We start from the raw sequence: 20,658 nt of genomic DNA on the forward strand, positions 1-20,658 counted from the left end.
TTGGAAGATAGAGATGAACTGTGTCATGGGTGCTGGTGAATGTGTGACGAGAGAATGATCTAGGGAAGCCATGAGGTGATCTAGAAGACACTCTGGTGACTAAGGAAGCCTGTGTGGAATATGGAAGTCACTAAGAATGGAAGTAAGAGAGTGGCCCACCTGGTATTCTCAAGGCTTGGACTACATAGGGGCATCCCAGAGGAACTGTGGCCAGCAAAAATGTACTTTTGGTAGAAGAGCTGGCCTAGTAACAGAAAACAGAAAACAGAAATCAGAAGCAGGTATCTGTCTGAAAGGCTGGTAGAGATGCCCCAGGGGTTGGAATCAGGTACCAAGGATAGAAATATAGGAGAGTTTTTGGTTTCTGTTGGCTGCTGTGGGTTTGATGTGAGATGTTTGATTATTTGATGGAATTGAATGAACCATCTCTGTTGCTGTCTCAGGTGTTGGTGTCTCACTGCCTTCTGTTGGCCTTTGACCTTTGTACATTTGGTCTTGCTTATTTTACAATGTATGTGTGGCAACTCCTCTGTTGCATCCATCCAGTTGGGTTTTTTAGGTGGTGCTGGGGATTGAATGTAGGACCTCACACATTCCAGTCAAGTGCTCTATCACTGAGCCACATCCCATGTCCCCAGCTCTTTGGTTTCTTTTCACAATCACATGGCTATCTGCTTGTGCCCAGTATACATTTGTCACTCAGGAAGTATGAACTAAAAAAGATGAGACTGAGTCCATATCTTGTGAGCTTAGAAAGCAGGTGAGCTTCCCCAGTCTCTGAACAGAGGCTGGCACTAAGGTCTGAAATGGCTTTGCAGTCCCAGCAATAGGTGTGGTGCCCATATGTAAGAAGCTGGGTCTACACCAGAGTTCTAGCTTGGCATTCCAGTTACTGGCATGTTGGTGTCTTATTGATTTCCCAGAACATCTTCAGAAATGTTGCTTTTTGGGGAGGCAGCTTTCTGATATGGCTTAGACAGAGTAGGAACGTGTGCCCCAGAGATGGGTTTTTGTTTCAGTTGCAAAGTGCCCTGTAATATTTTGCAGGAAATTTTATCACATGAAGAACTGAACCTTGAGGACATTATATGCGAAATGAGACAGTTACAGGAAGACAAGAGCTAGATGTCCAGGTCCCCTTCAGGAAGCATCTCAATGAGTCAAAGTAATCGAAACAAAGTAGAATATTTATGGGTGCCATGGACTAGGGGTGGGGAGAGGAGGCACAGAGGAGGCTGCATGTGGTTAGAGGTGTAGTTTCTGTTCGGGAAGAGGGGAAGTTCTGGTATGCTTTCACAATGATGTAAACATATTCAGTGCCACAAGCAGCACATTTTAAAAGTGATTAAAATGGTGGAGGGGTGGAGCGGTGGCACAAGCAGTAAGGTGTCTGCCTTGCCCGTGCTAGCCTAGAATGGACTGTGGCTCGAATTCTGGCATCCCATATGGTCCTCTAAGCCAGGAGCGATTTCTGAGCGCATAGCAAGGAGTAACCCCTGAGCGTCACTGGGTGTGGCCCCCAAACCAAAATAAAAGTGATTAAAATGGTACGATTTGTCTTCTGCTCTACCACAATGAAAACAAACTAAATTTGGTTGTTCACATCTTTTTTTTGTTTGTTTTATTGTTTGTTTTTCGGGCCACACCCATTTGATGCTCAGGGGTTACTCCTGGCTAAGCGCTCAGAAATTGCCCCTGGCTTAGGGGGACAATATGGGACGTTGGGGGATCGAACTGTGGTCCTTCCTTGGCTAGCGCTTTCAAGGCAGACACCTTACCTCTAGCGCCACCTCGCCGGCCCCATTTTTTATTTGTTTGTTTGCTTTTTTGTTTTTTTTGGGCCACACCTGTTTGATACTCAGGGGTTACTCCTGGCTATATGCCCAGAAATTGCTCCTGGCTTGGGGGGACCATATGGGACGCCGGGGGATCGAAACTTGGTCTGTCCTACGCTAACTCTTGCAAGGCAGACAGACACCTTACCTCTAGCGCCACCTCTTCAGCCCCAGGTTGCACACATCTTCTAACGGGGTATTACATGCGAAAAATCTGGATTTCTCTTCTGCAAATTTGAAGTTGCTATACTGGACAGTCTATTGATTGCCCCACCCCACTCCACCCAACTGGCAGCAGTTAGAGGAAAGACCTGACTTGATCCCTTGGAAGGGCAGATGGGGTCCATCCTATTCCCCTTTATGTAATCATGGTTCCTAGCCTGTTTTCCCTTTTCACATTCTCCCGAGACTCTGAGGTGCTCATGGCCCAACCTAATGGGGCCTCCTAGAAATAATGGCATCTGGGGCCGGAGAGGTGGTGCTAGAGGTAAGGTGTTTGCCTTGCAAGCGCTAGCATAGGACGGACCACGGTTCGATCCCCCGGCGTCCCATATGGTCTCCCCAAGCCAGGAGTGATTTCTGAGCGCATAGCCAGGAGTAACCCCTGAGCATCAAACGGGTGTGGCCCAAAAACAAAAAAAAACAAAAAAAAAAAAAAAAAAGAAATAATGGCATCTTGGGACTTCAGCTTGTTCATCCTGCCCAGTAACCACACTCACTGCCCAGTACTACACACCATGTAGGTGATTGCAGACTTGTCCTTGTCACTCTGTGACTTCCTCTAAATACCTTTGGAAGCTGTTGCTTCTGTCTCTTTCCCATTGCTGATGAGTTTCAGAATTTGATCCATTTTGGCTTGTCACATCAGTGGTCTTCCCATCTCTCCCTTATCTTAACCATCTACTGCCCCCTTTTCTAAGGCAGGAGATGTTTTACATAAGTCCCTGCTTGCAGTCTTTTGTGGGAAACCCATGTCCTCCCCCATCCTCAGCCAGTCCCTCAAAGTCCTTCCCAGTGCACCCGCCTCTCTGCTTTTCCACTGACCCTTGTCATCATAGAGTCACTAGGGGAAGATTCAGCCGCCTCATTCACCAGCTACCAGATGCTTGGCCTTGAAATGTCTTTTGGGAGTTGTGACCAGTTTGCGAAGCTGGAGCAGAGCAGTGACCTGGCCAGAGCCATTGTCTCTCTCTGGCCACATTGTGGTACAACCCACATAACAGCTCACCCATTTAAAGTATACAGTTCAGGGCTGGAGAGATAGCACAGTGGTAGGGCATTTGCCTTGCATGTAGCCAATCCTGGAGAGATGGTGGTTTGAATCCTGGCATCCTATATGGTCTCCTGTGCCTGCGAGGAGCGATTTTTGAGTGCAGAGCCAGGAGTAACCCCTGAGCACTGCTGGGTATGAACAACAACAACAACAACAAAATGTTCAATGGTTCGGGGTTGGGGGTGGGACAAGGGGAGAGTGTTGAAGAACATTGTTCATTTGTTAAAACCTTGTTAAAATGGTGAAGGGGGGTATTTTGTTTATGACTGAAACCCAACTACAATCATGCTTGTAATCATGGTGCTTAAATAAAGATTTTATTTAAAAAAAAAAAAGTATGACAACATGAAACTTGTCACTTAAAATTTCTGTTAGTTTGCTTTTGGGTCATACCCAGTGGTACTCAGGGATTACTCCTGGCTCTGCACTCAGAAATTGATCCTTGGCAGACTCGGGGGACCATATGGGATGCTGGGACTGGAACCGATAGCTGCCTGCAAGGCAAACACCCTACCTCTGTGCTATCACTCTGGCCCCTAAATAATATTTTTATTTGGTTAAAGAACCATGATTTAAAAGTTATTGATAGTTGAATTTTAGGTGTCTAATATTTCAACACCTTTCCCTTCACCAATGCTCCCATAATCCACACCCTCCCCCGTCTGCAACCCCTGCCTCCCACTTTGATTGCATTACGAAGTTTGGCAGTTGTAGCTTAGATCTTAATTTTTCAGTTTTATCTGAACCATTTTTAAATGTATTATTAGAGGTATCTACTATATGCCATTCTTTTTTTGAGGGGCATACCCAGCGATGCTCAGGGTTACTCCTGGCTCTGTGCTCAGAAATTGCTCCTGGCAGGCTCAGGGGACCTATATGGGATGCCAGGAATTGAACCCGGGTCCATTCTGAGTCAGCTGAGTGCAAGGTAAACGCCCTACAGCTCTGTACTATTGCTCTGGCCCTTATATGCCTTTCTTTTTTTTTGGTTTTTGGGCCACACCCGTTTGACGCTCAGGGGTTACTCCTGGCTATGCATTCAGAAATCACCCCTGGCTTGGGGGGACCATATGGGACACCGGGGGATCGAACCGCGGTCCATCTGCTTGCAAGGCAGACACCTAACCTGTAGCGCCACCTTCCCGGCCCCTATATGCCTTTCTTGTACAATAAGTGACATGATGTATTTTAAAAACTTTTTCATTGTCTGGCACTGAAACTCTGTACCCAGTAAGTTAACTTTTTTCTATTCTATCCTCCCGCTCAGACCCAGATAATCTCTATTTACTCTTTGTCTTTGAATTGGTCACATCTTAGTATCTGACTTATTTCAATTTGCATCCTATTTTCATGTGACAAAAATGTCAGAATTTTTATTCCATTTTAAGATTGAACAATGGGACTTTGTATGGATATATTGACTTTGTCTATTCAGTGAGTGGTTGCTTAGCCCTTGGTTTGTACTTTCCTTTTAGTTGAAAATTAGGCTGCAGCGGACATTAGTCTGGCATGTTCCTGAGTCCCTCCTGCTCTGTCTCCTCTGAGGGTAGATGTCCTTTATATAGAATATCCTGGACCATCTATTTATTTTTTATTTTTTATTATTTTTTTGTTTGTTTGTTTTTGGGTCACACCTGGCAGTGCTCAGGGATTACTTCTGGCTCTATGCTCAGAAATCACCCCTGGCAGGCACGAGAGACCATATGGGATGCTGGGATTCGAAACACCGTCCTTCTGCATGAAAGGCAAATGCCTTACCTCCATGCTATCTCTCTGGCCCCTATTTTTTTTTTTTTTTTTTTTTTTTTTGGTTTTTGGGCCACACCCAGTGACACTCAGGGATTACTCTTGGCTATGTACTCAGAAATTGCTCCTGGGGACCATATGGGATGGTAGGGGATCGAACCTCGGTCCATCCTAGGTTAGCCGCATGCAAGGCAAATGCCCTACATCTTGTGCCACCGCTCTAGCCCCTATTAAGCTTTTTGAGGAGCTGCTCACAACTTTCCTATTACACCGATGATCCATAACCAGAAACAGAGATATGTGGCATCCTCTTTTTAAAGGTTCTAGGACTGAAAAGAAACTCCAAGTATATTAAGCCTCCTTGTTGTTTTATTTTCCTTTTGGGACCACCCTGATGGTGTCAGGAGCTCTATGGGCCCCACCAGCTATTCTTGGCCCACTGAGCTGGTGGTTCAGTGTGAGAGCCCAAGGATGCTCATATGTTTGGGCCTTGCAGTACTAGGGATACTTGGACCACTCCAGTGGGGGTGGGGAACCTCACATCCGCACTTAGTGATGCTTAGGATACCTTGTGCTGGGACCTTGGGTCAGGTACATGATTTGCATGTATCCTAACTGCTGTACTATTTCACAGCCCCTGGCCTACTGGTTTTTTCTTTTGTTTTGTTTTTTTTTGTTTGAAGGTGGAGCCACATCTGACTGTGCTCAGGAGTTACTCCTGGCTCTGTGCTCTGGAATTACTCCTGGTGGACTTGGGGGACCATATGGAATGCCGGGGTTAGAACTTGGGTGGGCCTCATGCAAGGCAAATGCCCCGCTCACTATGCTTTTGTTCTGGTTCTTTCTTATACATTAACTCTTAAGTCTATAGAAATATTAACCTAAATTAATAATTTTGATGTGCAGTTATTTTTAATTAGCTTTAGAAAAAATAACTTTTTTTTTTTTTTGCCCTTTCCTCATTTTAACCATCTCTTCACCTGCATGGTGGAAATTGTCAGAGTGTGATACCCCAGGACACTGCCCTATTGACCTGCATGCCCAATTCTGTGCCGCAGCAGTGAGGGGCATGTAGCATCTGCCAGAGAAGATGGGTGCTTGGTCCTGGTCATCACAGCCCCTTGCCCTTCCCTCTTGCAGGTGATTCGCAGGCACACGTTGGAGGAGAAGCTGCTCTGCCTGGTGCGGCACCGGGCAGGCCACCACTGCCAGAACGCTGTGATCGTCATTCTCATCCTGGCCTGGGAGGGCATCCCCCGAAGCCTGGGAGACACCCTCTACCAGGAGCTCACTGACACCCTCCGGAAGTATGGAAACCCCACCAGCAGGAGATGTGGCCTCAATGATGAGTACGTGTGGGGTCTGCTGGCAAAGGGAGAATGGTGGGTCTCCACACAGGCAAGTGCAGGAAGGGTACTCAACCCATCTAAACCCCCACTGCCCTGCAGAATGAGGGCCATAGGGGACAGGCACTTACCCAGCAACTCATCAGCCTGCAGTGAGCTGTTGACTTGGCTTGGTTTGCTTTATTGATATAGCCAAGTTTGAGTACCTTACAAGTAGAAAATAGAAGCATCAGTGGTGTTCATGAGTCTTCCCACATAATGTCCCCCACCATTTAAAAAGACAGTATATTTACTTGAAATGAAAATTTAATCTTAAAAATTTTTTCAAAAGGTAAATAATGTACTTACTTTATTTTTACTTTTTATTTATTTTTGGCTTACAATATTATTAGTTTCTCATAGATAATTTCAACACCACACCTAGCACCAGTGGATCCAACTCTCTCTCTCTTTCTTCCCTTTTCTCCCTTGACTCAGTTGTCAGTGGGTTCTCACATTATGTGAGCCAGTGGTGGGTCAGTTCTCCCATTATGTAGACTTTGAATCTTTGTTTCTGGATTACTGTGCATATCTAAGTCCTACATATAAAAGCAATCAACTTGTAGTTGTCCCTTTCCATCTGACTGACTTTACTCAGCATTAATGTTCTCTAATTTCATCGATGTTGCTACAAGTTGCCTGCTTTTATTCTTTCAAAGATTTGTCCTTTTAAAGTTTACAGTTTGAAGTGTTTTGCATGTTTACAGTTACGAAGCTATTACCACATAACCAAGCTGCTTGATTCCATCATCCCCCCCATATTTTTCCTTTGCCCTTTAATTGGCAAGCCCTTCCAACCCCACCCCACCCCCAGCAATCACCAATCTTGCTTCCTGTTCCTTAGCTTGAACATTATATAAATAGAAACACACTGCATGTGTGGCCTTCTCAGTCTAGCTCTTACTTCAAACAATGCTTCTGGTGTCCTCTCTGGTGAGGTCAGTTCTTTTCTTCTAGTTGTTAAAAACTCTTCCACCCAATTGGTTTAATTACTGATAACATTTCAGTATTTTCCAGATTTGTTGTGTTTGTTTTGTTCTGGGGTCATACTAGGCAATTCTTAAGGGTTACACCAGGCTCTGCACTCAGGAATCACTCCTGGCAGTGCTCAAGTGACCATATAGGATGCTGGGGATGAAACCTGGATCACCCACATGCAAGGCAAGAGCCTTAACTGCTGGTGTCTCTCTGGCACCTTTTCCAGATTTTATTAGCATGTTGATATCTAGCACTGCAATTTGTGTTAATTAAGCCATATAAGGTGTGAGCCACTGGTGGTCCGAGACGGCATCACTATATTAAACCTTGAATTTCAGTATCAGTGTTTATTTGCTTAAAGTTCTGTCCATGTCTGGGCCTATAAGAAGCTGAGGTAGTTAAACCCTGTGGTTCATATTCTTTCCTTGCTTGTGTGCCTCATGCCTACATTGATAAAGATGTTAGTGTTAAGGCTTAGATAAACCTTAATGGATTTTCAACTAGATGTTCGTTTGAGGGCTACATCCAGCAGTGCTTAGGAGTTATTTCGGGCTCTGTGCGGTTGTTTGGTTCCTCCTAATTGTGCTTGGGACTAGATGGTGCCAGGGATCAAACTTGGGGCCCCTGCATGCAAAATATATGCTTCACATGATGACTGTCTCCTGGTCCTAAATTCTTTCCCATTTAACTCCAACAACCCATGTACACATTCCAGAAACAGACTCTGAGTTGGACTTTCAGGCTTAGGGTTGAGAACAGATCATGCTGCTCAGGATTGGACCTTTTTCTCTCCATTCAGGGAAATCTGGGAAAGGAATTGAGACCTGAAAGGGATATCTCAGTCTCTTTACATCTCCCCTGGAGAAAGATTCCAGATCACAGGGACATTACGTCCATCTGTCTAACATGTCCTTTGTGTTGCAGCCGGACCTGCGCTTGCCAAGGCAAAGACCCCAACACCTGTGGTGCCTCCTTCTCCTTTGGCTGTTCCTGGAGCATGTACTTCAACGGCTGCAAATATGCACGAAGCAAGACCCCCCGCAAGTTCCGCCTCACGGGGGACAACCCCAAAGAGGTGAGCAGAGCTCACAGGAAACAACAGGGCCTTTCCACTCACCTAACAGTCAGTGGGAGGGGGCAGATTGGAACCCCTTGACCTGGGTGTGTGGAAGGTGGACTGTGAACTCTCATTGCTGTGAAGGGGGCTATGCAGGTATATGTGTGAAAGGGTGTCATGTCTGAAAACTTAATCGCAGGTACTTCAGGTTCTACCAGTTGAAAACAGTATCTTTGAGGTCAATATTAAAATTCCTCATCAGGATTTTGTAAGCTTGGAGGCCTCAGTCTGAAATCCAGCAACACATGGTCCTAACAGCACTGCCAGGAGTACAGATGTGCCCAGAACTCACACTCTTCTTCCCACTCCAGATCCTCATCAGAATTTGAATTTTTTTTTTTTTTGAGCCACACTACTATACTTGGGGATCATTTCTAGTGGGGCTTGGGACCAGGTGGGGTACAGGGGATAAAACCAGGTTGGCAGTATGCAAGGCAACTTGCCTACTGTACTATTTCTTCACTGTTAAATATTACCTTCTTTAGGGATTTTTTCCCCCTCCATTTAGTTTTACCCCCTGCTCTCTTTTTGTGATGGTCAGGATTAGAGATTGCACGATCTTGGTTATGCTGTTCATAACATAGTTTAATTGTGATGTTAACACATACATTGCTTTGGTGCACCAGAAATTGCACACTTTTTGGCTTGCTTTTTAATTTTGTTTTCTTTAACCACATTGGGTAGTGCTCAGGGCTTAGTCCTGACTGTGCTCAGAGATCACTCCTGGAGGTGCCCGCTTGGTGGGGAGGGGTGGGATTTGAATTGGAGTTGGCTGCATGCTACTTGATACTCTTTACTATCTCTCTGGTCCCACATACTTAATTTTATTGTTGTGTCAGGATCTTGGCTAGGAAAGGTAGGAGAGGGGACTTCTGGTCTTGGACCTTTGAGACCTGCAGAACTTTGAGGCATTGCTGGTCCTACCTGGCACTGGATGTATGTACACTCTGTACATCTGTCACATTGTGTGGGCCCTTACTGTCTTCTTGTTGGGGTAAACTAGCCAGATCCTTGTTACATGCTTGGTGCCTACATAGCATAGCCTGTAGGCCCAAGGTTATCGGCTTCCCAGGTGTAATGCCTTTGCAGTCTGGACTCTGACTATAGGAACCAGGAACATTGGGCCTGGCCACCTCTCCTGCCCCTTCCCATTCATTGCTTATGCTGACACCTAGAGAGGTTCTATTCTCAAAGTCCCACATCTCCATCATTCCATTTTCAGACTCGCTCTGGCCTGAGTTCCTGTAGTGTGCCTGCTGTAGGGACTGAGGTCTTTCTCGGAGCTGGGAAGGAGCAAGAGATGGATTCCCACAAGGCTGGGACAGGGGGGAGGGGGAGCTTTTGTTGGCACCCTGCTCCTGAAAACCTCACCCAAGTGTGTGGATCAAGCAGACCTTGTTTCTGTGCCCTGCTCCAGGCTGCATCTTGGTGATCTGCAGGCTGGCATGTAACTGCTCTTCTCTCCACTTCTCTCCAGGAAGAAGTGCTCCGGAAGAGTTTCCAGGACCTGGCCACTGAAGTTGCTCCCCTCTACAAGCGACTGGCTCCCCAGGCCTACCAGAACCAGGTACTGGATCTTGGACCTTCCTCTGCCATCCTGTTATTTATTTCTCTGAGACTGTGGGACAGGAGAGTGGGCCCCAATGAGCTCCTTGGCTTGGCCAGAGAGCATCTGTGGAGTTCTCTGAAAAAAGCCCTTTCTTGGGTAGAGGAGAGAGTATGGCAGTGAGATTCATTTCTTGCATTCAGCCAATCCTCCCATTAGATCACTAGTATCTCATATAGTCCTCAAGCACTACCAGAAGTGATCCCTGGACACAATCAGGAATAAGCCTGAGCACCACCAACTATGGCATATGCTCCTCTGCCTCCCCACCAGCCCCTTATAACCGTTATTTGCCACACACTAAAAGCTCCTCGCTTTTATTTCTCCCTGCCTATCCCCCCACCTCTCTGGTTTACTGCCTGCTGCATCTTCCAGACAAGGTGGGAAAACTGGGGACTACGCAGAAGTAAGTTGTTTCCAGGGGCCATAGCCAGGAACACTCTCAGCTGAAGTGCAGAGACTGATCTTGAACTGCCTTCCCTCCCCCAAGACTCGGGCCCAGGTACAGAATCAGGGCTGTTCCCACTGCATCTCAACTGTAGCTCTCTTTGGTGTCCACATAGGTGACCAATGAGGAAATTGCCATTGACTGCCGCTTGGGGCTGAAGGAAGGGAGGCCCTTCTCGGGGGTCACGGCCTGCATGGATTTCTGTGCCCACGCCCATAAGGACCAGCATAACCTCTACAACGGGTGTACAGTGGTAAATAGACTCTGGGGAGTGTTTCGGGAGGCAAGGAGGGAATCATCACCTAGTGTGTGCCTGTTGCAGGGACCCAAGTTCTTTCTCAGAGCTGGGAAGAGCAAGAGATGGATCCCCATAAGGCTGGATGGGGGGTGGGGATTGCTGACTCCCTGCTCCTGAAAACCTCACCCAAGGGTGTGGATCAGACAGACTTTGTTTCTGTGCCCTGAGTCGACGTAGCAGAATGTCCCCTTGGAGACTGCAGAGATAATATAGCGAGTGCCAGTATTGTATACAGCCAACCCAAGTTCAAACTCTGGTATCCCATATGGTTCCCCAAGCACTGCCAGGAATAATTCTGAGGACAGAACCAGGAGAGTGACCCCTGAGCATTTTCAGATGTGGCCCCGAAACAGAAACAAAAGAATGTATTCTCTTTAGCACCTGAAGCCCCCAGTTTTTCTCAGTATGGTTCTTACGCTCTAAGAATATGTGGGTTTCAATCCAAACACCCTTCTAATTTTCAGTTAAACTTAGGTTGATTGAAAATCCTGCTGTGCTTTGTGTATTGCTCTAGATTCTGGAGAATAAACAACAAAGTTCTCTGTGTGTGTGTGTGTGTGTGTGTGTGTGTGTGTGTTAACAGTGTCGCTGGCACAGACCGCCAGTGGCTCCCTCTCAAATATGGCTTAATTAACACAAATTGCAGTGCCAGCTTCAGCATGTTAATATGTGCTAGTGGTGCACACTGCCAGGGAAGGAGGGAGAGGATGGAAGTGTTCTAGAGGATGAAGTGATTGAAGAGGGTTCCGTGAGGAGGGGACTCCTGAATTGAGTCACGGATGACACATAAGAGATGCAGGGCCTGAGACAGGGAGCTCCAGCTAGAAGGACCAGCCAGTTTGAGAACAACCGGTAGCCAGGGTGTTGGAATGAGAGAGCAAGGGGAAGAGAGGAATGAGCATGGAGGGGCAGCAGGGGGCAGCTTTCCATGAGATGGCAGGAAATCCCAGCTGTATGTATGTATCTGTGTATCAACAGCTCTGCATATTTTATGACCATGGAGTTGCATTTAAGTATGTGATGTTTGCTGACCTGATTTTTTTTTTTCTTTTTGGTTTTTGGGCCACACCCGGCAGTGCTCAGGGGTCACTCCTGGCTGTCTGCTCAGAAGTAGCTCCTGGCAGACACGGGGGACCATATGGGACACCAGGATTCGAACCAACCACCTTAGGTCCTGGATCGGCTGTTTGCAAGGCAAACACCGCTGTGCTATCTCTCCAGGCCCTGACCTGACTTTCTTAACTCAAGGACACATGGTGGACAGCTTTTTGTGTGGCTCTAGATGTATTTCAATCTGTTCTAGACCTTGCATATATGGCTTTGACCTATGCATTATTGCAGGACAACTCTTCCCTGCCTTCCCCTCTGATTGCTGATCACACACAGCTATGAAGTGATATGATGATCCCTGAAGGCCTAAGTGAGGACACAGGCTCTTTTTTTTTTTTTAATTATTTTTTGCCAGGGGGACTGTTGGGTGAGAAAGTCTGGACATAGGCTCTTAGTTTTGTTTATTATGATTATTATATTGTATATTATATATTATCGTAATTATTAGCAATCATTCTTATTCCATTTCCCTGGCCATACAGGATTTTTTTCAAGGCAACATTAAATGAATCTAAAATACATATATATTTTTGGGGTGCACGCTTAGGGGTTACTCCTTTCTAAGCACTCAGAAATTGTTCCTAGCTCGGACCATATGGGATGCCGGGATCGAATCGCAGTCTGTCCTGGGTCAACCCTGTGCAAGGCAAATGCCCTACTGCTGTGCCATTGCTTTGGCCTCTAAAATACATATTTTTACAATAGGGTTAATATTGCCAGCACCATTTGTTTCCCTGACCCCACCCAGTACCCCATTTTAGTTGTCTTGTTTTGTTTTCCTTTGCCTAATCCCTTGTTTCTTTATGTACCAGGTATGAGATCATCTGGCATTTTCCTTCTCTCTCTGTTTTATTTCACTTTACATGACCCCCTCTAGTTTCATCTACATTGGAGCAAAGACAAGATTTTATCTTCTCTCATATCTGAATCATTCCCTTGGGCTTGTGTACCACAGTTCCCAATCCCCTGATCTATACCAGCTTTTCTTTATTCCTTGTAGTCTTTCTCTGCCTGAGTAACAAACCTATAATTTCCTTTGAATTTGTATTTTTTTTTTTTTTTTTTGGTTTTTGGGCCACACCCGTTTGACGCTCAGGGGTTACTCCTGGCTATGTGCTCAGAAATCGCCCCTGGCTTGGGGGGACCATATGGGACACCGGGGGATCGAACCGCGGTCCGTTCCTTGGTAGCGCTTACAAGGCAGACACCTTATCTCCAGCGCCACCTTCCCGGCCCAATAAATAGATTCTTTTTTTTTTTTTTTTTTTTTTTTTTTTTGGTTTTTGGGCCACACCCGGCGGTACTCAGGGGTTACTCCTGGCTGTCTGCTCAGAAATAGCTCCTGGCAGGCATGGGGGACCATATGGGACACCGGGATTCGAACCAACCACCTTTGGTCCTGGATCGGCTGCTTGCAAGGCAAACGCCACTGTGCTAACTATCCGGGCCCCATGAATTTGTATTTTTTTAAAGAGGTTGAAATTCTCCTATTTTTTTTCTGGCCCATTTAAATTTCTTTTAGTCCCCTATTGATGTCCTTTACTCATTATTAATAATTTGTTTTGTTTTGTTTTGGGGCCACACCTGGCAATGCCCAGGGGTTACTCCTGGTTCTGCACTCAGAAATCACTCCTAGCAGGTTCAGGGGATCATAGGGGATCATCAGAGGTCAAACCTGGGTCAGCTGCGTGCAGGGCAAATGCTCTACCTGCTGTGCTATATCACTCTGGTCCTTCACGACTAAAAAAAAATTTTTTTTTTTTTTTGGTTTTTGGGTCACACCTGGCGGTGCTCAGGAGATACTCCTGGCTCTGTACTCAGAAATTGCTCCTAGAAATTGCTCCTGGCAGGCTTGGGGGACCATATGGGATGCTGGGAATTGAATCATCATCCGTACTGGGTTGGTTGCATGCAAGGCAGACGCCCTACCACTGTGCTGTGGGTTGGTTGCATGCAAGGCAGACGCCCTACCACTGTGCTGTCTCTTCGGCCCCACACTATTAATAATTTGTGTGTGTATATGTGTTTGGTTTTTGGGTCACATCTGGCAGCGCTCAGGGATCACTCCTGAATCTGCGCTCAGAAATCACTCCTAGCAGGCACAGGGGACCATATAGGATGCCAGGATTCGAACCAGCATTCATCCTGGATCAGCTACATGCAAGGCAAATGCCCTACCACTGTACTATCTCTCTGGCCCACTACTAATACTTTTTGTTTTGTTTATTTTGGTCATGCCCGGCAGTGCTCAGGGGTTACTCCTGGCTCTATGCTCAGAAATCGCTCCTGGCAGGCTCAGGGGACCATATGGGATGCCGGGATTCGAACCACTGTCCTTCTGCATTCAAAGCAAATGCCCTATCTCCATGCTATCTCTCCGGCCCCATAATAATTTTTAACTAGGATAGTGTAACTGTTGAAATTTGTATCTCTAGAAAAATATTTCCCATCTTTCTTTGTTTTTTGCCTTTGCTCTCTTTATTACATTGGGCTTTTGGTATGTATATGTCTAGTGGCCTGTTAAACCCCTACAGCAGACAAGGACAGTTCATGTAAAATCCATGTGCACTCTGGGAAGGAGACTCTTGGTAGAAGTGACACTGAAAGAGAAACTATAAATGACAGACTTCATGTATTTCATTAGAATGGGATTCCACTGATTTTATTAGATGGTAAAATTTCTATTAAAACATCCTAGTCAAATTGGAACAGCCAATATAGTCTAGAAAGCAGCATTGTGGAGCTGGACCAATTATACAGCAGGTAGGGTGCTTGCCTTGCACATGGCCAACCTGGGTTCGATCCTCAGTGTCCCAGATGGTCCCCAAAGTCTACCAGGAGTGGGGCCAGAGTGGTGGTGCTAGAGGTAAGGTCTGCCTTGCAAGCACTAGCCTAGGACGAACCGTGGTTCAATCTCCTGGCATCCCATATGGTCCCCCCAAGCTAAGAGCAATTTCTGAGCACATAGCCATGAGTAACCCTGAGCGTCAACAGATGTGGCCCAAAAACAAACAAACAAAATGAAACAAAGTCTACCAGGAGTGATCTCTGAGTATAGAGGCAGGAGTAACTCCTGAGAATTGCCAGGGGTAGCCCAAAAAGCAAACAAATAAAATAGAAAGCAGTTGTGCTTAATAAGTGTTGAATTTTTTTTTTTTTTTTTTTTGTTTTTGGGCCACACCCAGCAGTGCTCAGGGGTTACTTCTGGCTGTCTGCTCAGAAATAGCTCCTGGCAGGCACGGGGGACCATATGGGACACCGGGATTTGAACCAATCACCTTTGGTCCTGGATCGGCTGCTTGCAAGGCAAACGCCGCTGTGCTATCTCTCCGGGCCCCAAGTGTTGAATCTTAATACACAAAAATTTGCTTTCTAATGATGAAAAAAGATAATAGTATGGAAATATGCAAAAGAGTAAAATTTACCACCCAAAAAGAAGGAGGTTATATTTAGATATAGGTAGGCTTTGTTTAATTGAAGAAATAAATGCCAGGCATGAAGTATAGTCACAGACATTTGGAAGGGAGTACACGATACCAACGGGGCCATGAAGAGAAGTACCTTAGATGGTCAAGAATGGATGGGTAAAGTGGCATATAGGTCAGAGTCTTTAATGGGAATTTCATAAGAAGAGATACATGAGTCAGGTTGGTAAACTGTGTGTTCAGAATTGGATATGGACCCCTGCTGTCCCTTATCTGACTTACAGCAGGGAAAGTGCTGTTGTGTGAGAATTGGGTAAAAGAGATGGTTTGGTCTATGGATTGAGCAGTTATATAAGAAGGGATGTGGTTTGCTCTCTGTAAGAATTAACTAGCCCTGGGAAAGGTGGTCTGGTCCCTTCAAGATCAAAGCCCCAAATGCTAAAACATCAAGAATATACAGTATGAGAGAGCTTAGTCAGGACTGTCGAGGTGGCTCAAAGAGCAGGAGCACGTTCGCATGTAGGAAGCTCCTGTTCAGTCTCCTCTACTGCACAGAACCCTGAATTTGACCCCCAAGCATGAGTAGCCTAAGACCCCCAAGCACTATCAGGTGTGACCTTAAAGCCAAAAAGAAGGGAGGAGGAAACAAGGGACAAAAAATATAGTCAATGCAAGTTTACTCTCTGAGTAAATTTGGAGAAAAATAACCCAAAATCTCATCAGTATACCCAGAGGATGTATACGTAGCAGTGAAGTGCATTTGATAATGAGCATAAAGGATTAAGAAACGCTTTGTAAGATTATTGGCTAAAGTATAGGAAAAATAGACCTTCACATTTTGCCATTTATAAGTAGAAATGTAATAATCATGTTGGAGAGGAGTTTGGTAGTAAGTTACAATTCTGCTTCACTGTTTATCCTAAGGAGATATAAGTATCTTAGGAAATGTAGCTAAAAGGATAAGAGTTATTATTTATAAGAAAAATTGGAAACAAGTGTCAAGTGTAAGTAGTCATAATAATGAGGAATTAACACATTCTTAGAATAACAGCAGCTTTTAAATCAGATCGAGGGGGAAATATTTAATGCATAAGAAAATACGCTGTTAAAGAGGGGGCTGGAGAGATAGCACAGCGGTAGGGTGTTTGCCTTGCATGCAGCCGATCCAGGACTGACCGTGGTTCGAATCCTGGCATTCTACATGGTTCCCTGTGCCTGCCAGGAGAGATTTCTGAGTGCAGAGCCAAGAGTAACCTCTGGACACCGCCGGGTGTGATTTCCCCCCCCCCCAAAAAAATAAACCTGTTAAATGAAGTTTTTATGAAACCATATGATTCTAGTTAATTGTCAGAGTATGTGTGTATGCGTGTGTGACTAGACTGTTCCCTGTAATCATTTTCGAGTGGTGGATTTATGGAGATAATTTTTATTTTCTTTTTGCTGGCCTAGTTTTTCTGCAACTGGCACACAGAGTTTTAATAAAGAGGGAAAGTGTTTAACTGTGAACAGTGACTGAGTGTTCAGAGCAGGAGAGTGGCCATGGTGTAAGGTCCTGCCCATGGGGATGTGGAGCTCTGCTCAGTGTTACAGGCTGTGCTCTGCTGGAGGGCAAGTGCTCACTGCCCCAACCTTGATTGACCATGCCTAACCAGAACGGGGACCTTGGGCCTGTGCTCTTATCCCCTCTTGGCCTTGTTAGGATCATTGAAAGCAATGACAGTAGAGGTGCTTAAGGGCTGAAGAGCTATCACCAAGTGTGGTTACTTTATGCAGAACCAGAACAAATTGTTTAGCTGCTTCAGCAAGTTAGAGGGGACACAAAGGGCTGTCAGTGTGGTGACATGGGACCTATGTGGGGAAGGCTAAGGACATGTGTACGAGGTGTCTTCCAGCCTATGCATCCCGCTTCTCTGCTTGGGATAGGTCTGCACCCTGACCAAGGAAGACAATCGCTGTGTGGGCACAATCCCCGAGGACGAGCAGCTGCATGTGCTCCCCCTGTACAAGATGGCCAGCACCGACGAGTTCGGCAGTGAGGAGAACCAGAATGCCAAGGTGGGCAGCGGGGCCATCCAGGTGCTCACAGCCTTCCCCCGGGAGGTGCGGCGCCTGCCGGAGCCAGCCAAGTCATGCCGCCAGCGGCAGCTGGAAGCCAGAAAAGCAGCGGCCGAGAAGAAGAAGATTCAGAAGGAGAAGCTGAGCACTCCCGAGAAGATCAAGCAGGAGGCCCTGGAGCTGACCGGGATCCCTGCTGACCCAGGTATGTGCCGGGAGAGAGGACGCCCTGGGGGTGGGGACCCAGGACAATTCCCTTCCTGTTTCTTCTCTTATTTTTATTTTGTTTAGGGGTTATACCTGGCAACACTTGGGGCTTACTCCTAGCTCTGCACTCAGGAGTTTCTCCTGGCAATACTCAGGAAACCATTTAGGATGCTGGGAATTTAACCCAGGTCACCTTGCATGCAAGGCAAATGCCCTATGCACAGTGCTGTCACTCCAGCCCCTCCTTCCCAAGGTCATAGAGGAATACCAGGGCCTCTTCGCCATCTGGTCAGCCTTTTGGACAGCCTGGGGAGGCCAAGACAAGGAGCTCCCTGGAGAGCCCATGCTCTACTCTTTCCTCTCCAGCCACTGGGGAGGTAACAAGGACACCACAGTGGATGGACCTGACCCGGCTTTCATGGCCAGGCCTTTGTCCCCATGTCAGTCCCTGACCAGGGAGGGAGGCATCACCATGTGGACTACTTCCACAAAGGTTTGGGGGATTTTGCAGGAGAGGCAGCCCAGGCTCTGAGCTGCTTCTCCATGGGGTTGAACCGGCCATTTTCCCTGACATTTTCCCAGGCCTGGCCCTGAAGGGTGGATTGTCACAGCAGAGCCTGAAGCCTGCCGTCAAGGTGGAGCCCCAGAACCACTTCAGCTCCTTCAAGTACAGCGGCAACGCAGTGGTGGAGAGCTACTCGGTGCTGGGCAGCTGCCGGCCCTCCGACCCCTACAGCATGAACAGCGTGTACTCCTACCACTCCTACTATGCACAGCCCGGCCTGCCCTCTGTCAATGGCTTCCACTCCAAGTACGCGCTTCCATCCTTTGGCTATTATGGCTTTCCCTCCAGCAACCCTGTCTTCTCTTCTCAGTTCCTGGGTCCCGGTGCTTGGGGCCACGGGGGCAGCAGTGGCAGTTTTGAGAAGAAGCCAGACCTCCATGCTCTGCACAACAGCCTGAGCCCGGCCTACGGTGGTGCTGAGTTTGCCGAGCTGCCTGGCCAGGCTGTGCCCACAGACACCCACCACCCCACTTCTCGCCACCAGCAGCCTGCTTATCCAGGCCCCAAGGAATACCTGCTTCCCAAGGCCCCCCAGATCCACCCAGCGTCCAGAGACCCCTCTCCCTTTGCACAGAGCTCCAACTGCTTCAACAGATCTATCAAGCAAGAGCCAGTAGACCCCGTGGTCCAGGCCGAACCCTTACCCAGAGACACTGCTAAGATGGGCAAAACGCCTGCGCCTGGAGTGTCCCAGAATGGGGGACCCAGTCACCTCTGGGGACAGTACTCAGGAGCACCAAGCATGTCCCCAAAGAGGACTAACAGTGTGAGCAGCAGCTGGGGTGGTTTCCCTCCCGGGGAGAGCGCCACCCTCATCCCCGAAAAGCTCGGTTCTTTCGGGTCCAGCTGCCTGACCCCCTCCCACTTCCCGGATAGCCAGTGGGGGCTCTTCCCCGGAGAGGGGCAGCAGCCAGCCCCCCAGCCGGGTGGGCGGCTCCGAGGCAAGGCGTGGAGCCCTTGCAAGTTCGGCAATGGCACCTCGGCCTTGGCGGGGCCCAGTCTGACGGCAGAGAAGCCATGGGGGGTGGCCGCAGGGGATTTCAACTCCGCCCTGAAAGGCGGTCCCGGGTTCCAAGACAAGTTGTGGAGCCCCCTGAAAGGCGAGGAGGGCAGGATTCCAACGCCGGGGGCCAGCCAGCTGGACAAGGCCTGGCAGTCCTTCGGCATGCCCCTGGGCTCGGGGGAGAAGCTCTTTGGGGCCCTGAAGTCGGAGGAGAAGCTGTGGGACCCCTTTAGCCTGGAGGAGGGGACGGCAGAGGAGGCCCCCGCCAAGGGGGTGGTGGTGAAGGAGGAGAAGGACGCGGGGACTGTCGCGGCTGCGGAGGAGGAGGAGGAGGAGCTGTGGTCCGACAGCGAACACAACTTCCTGGACGAGAACATCGGCGGCGTGGCCGTGGCCCCGGCACACGGCTCCATCCTCATCGAGTGCGCCCGCCGCGAGCTGCACGCCACCACACCTCTCAAGAAGCCCAACCGCTGCCACCCCACCCGCATCTCGCTGGTCTTCTACCAGCACAAGAACCTCAACCAGCCCAACCACGGGCTGGCGCTCTGGGAGGCCAAGATGAAGCAGCTGGCGGAGCGGGCGCGGGCCCGGCAGGAGGAGGCCGCCCGTCTGGGCCTGGGGCAGCAAGAGGCCAAGCTCTACGGGAAGAAGCGCAAGTGGGGCGGTGCCGTGGTGCCCGAACCCCAGCATCAGGAGAAGAAGGGGGCCGTGCCTACTCGGCAAGCGCTGGCCGTGCCCACGGACTCCGCGGTCACCGTGTCCTCCTACGCCTATACGAAGGTCACCGGCCCCTACAGCCGCTGGATCTAGGTGCCTGGGAGCCAGCGTACCTCAGCGTCGGGCCCGGCCCGAGCTGCTCTGTGGTGCTTTTGCCCTCACACCGGGGGGCGGGTTGGGGGTGCAGAAGTCTTTTCATCTATACATACATATATAGATATGCATATATATGTATTTATGGTCCAAACCTCAGAACTGACCCGCCCCCCCCCAACCCCTTCACTCCCCGTCTCCCCCCAGCACTTTGAAGAAGAAACTACGGCTGTCGGGTGATTATTTTTTTCTTCTCTCGTGATCTGAATATTTATATCTCCACTTGGTTTCTTCCTCATCCCACCTCCTCGTTCTGGGGAAGGGGCGGGGAGGAGGGAGGATTTTATTTTCTCTTGTTTTTAAAACTCTATCCTTGTATATCACAATAATGGAAAGAAACTTTCACAAAGGAGTAGTTTTAAATTCCATTTAAAACATGTATTTATTGGGTTTTTGTTTTTGTTTTTTAAAGCAACAAGAGTCATGGTCAGGAACTGCGGGGAAGGCCACCTATGCTCATTGTGGCCCAGTTGTGCTGGGCCCCTCGCTCGAGCTGGCCTGGGGAGCTGACGAGATTTCGTCTGGCCCTTGTTGGGCAGATTGTAGCCGTCTGGTCAGTCCCACAGACCTGCCTTCCCTCGTGGAGGTAATCCTCAGGACGGCTTCTATCCTCTCCGGAATCGGAGAATCTGTCAAAGAACATCTCGGGGGTCCCTTTTTCCAGCACTAGCTTGGAGTGAGGGGGCAGGTGTACCCCAGGCCAGACACTGAGGTGCTGGTGTCGATTTCCCCAG

The 20,658-nt window shown here is 48.1% G+C and overlaps 1 protein-coding gene across 1 annotated transcript in view; it reads left to right on the forward strand.

Moving 5' to 3' along the window:
* Positions 1 to 20,323, forward strand: part of TET3 (tet methylcytosine dioxygenase 3) — a 112,027-nt gene extending 91,704 nt beyond the window's left edge. The window contains exons 6-11 of the mRNA XM_049784391.1: positions 5,995 to 6,203; positions 8,142 to 8,292; positions 9,812 to 9,901; positions 10,504 to 10,641; positions 17,145 to 17,481; positions 18,066 to 20,323. Of these exons, the coding sequence (XP_049640348.1) occupies positions 5,995 to 6,203; positions 8,142 to 8,292; positions 9,812 to 9,901; positions 10,504 to 10,641; positions 17,145 to 17,481; positions 18,066 to 19,864 (2,724 nt within the window). The 3' untranslated portion in view covers positions 19,865 to 20,323. The remainder of the gene's footprint in view (positions 1 to 5,994; positions 6,204 to 8,141; positions 8,293 to 9,811; positions 9,902 to 10,503; positions 10,642 to 17,144; positions 17,482 to 18,065) is intronic.
* The last annotated feature ends 335 nt before the right edge of the window (positions 20,324 to 20,658 follow it).

The sequence above is a fragment of the Suncus etruscus genome, chromosome 12 (assembly GCF_024139225.1).
Source record: "Suncus etruscus isolate mSunEtr1 chromosome 12, mSunEtr1.pri.cur, whole genome shotgun sequence".
In the NCBI taxonomy this organism is placed as follows: domain Eukaryota; kingdom Metazoa; phylum Chordata; class Mammalia; order Eulipotyphla; family Soricidae; genus Suncus; species Suncus etruscus.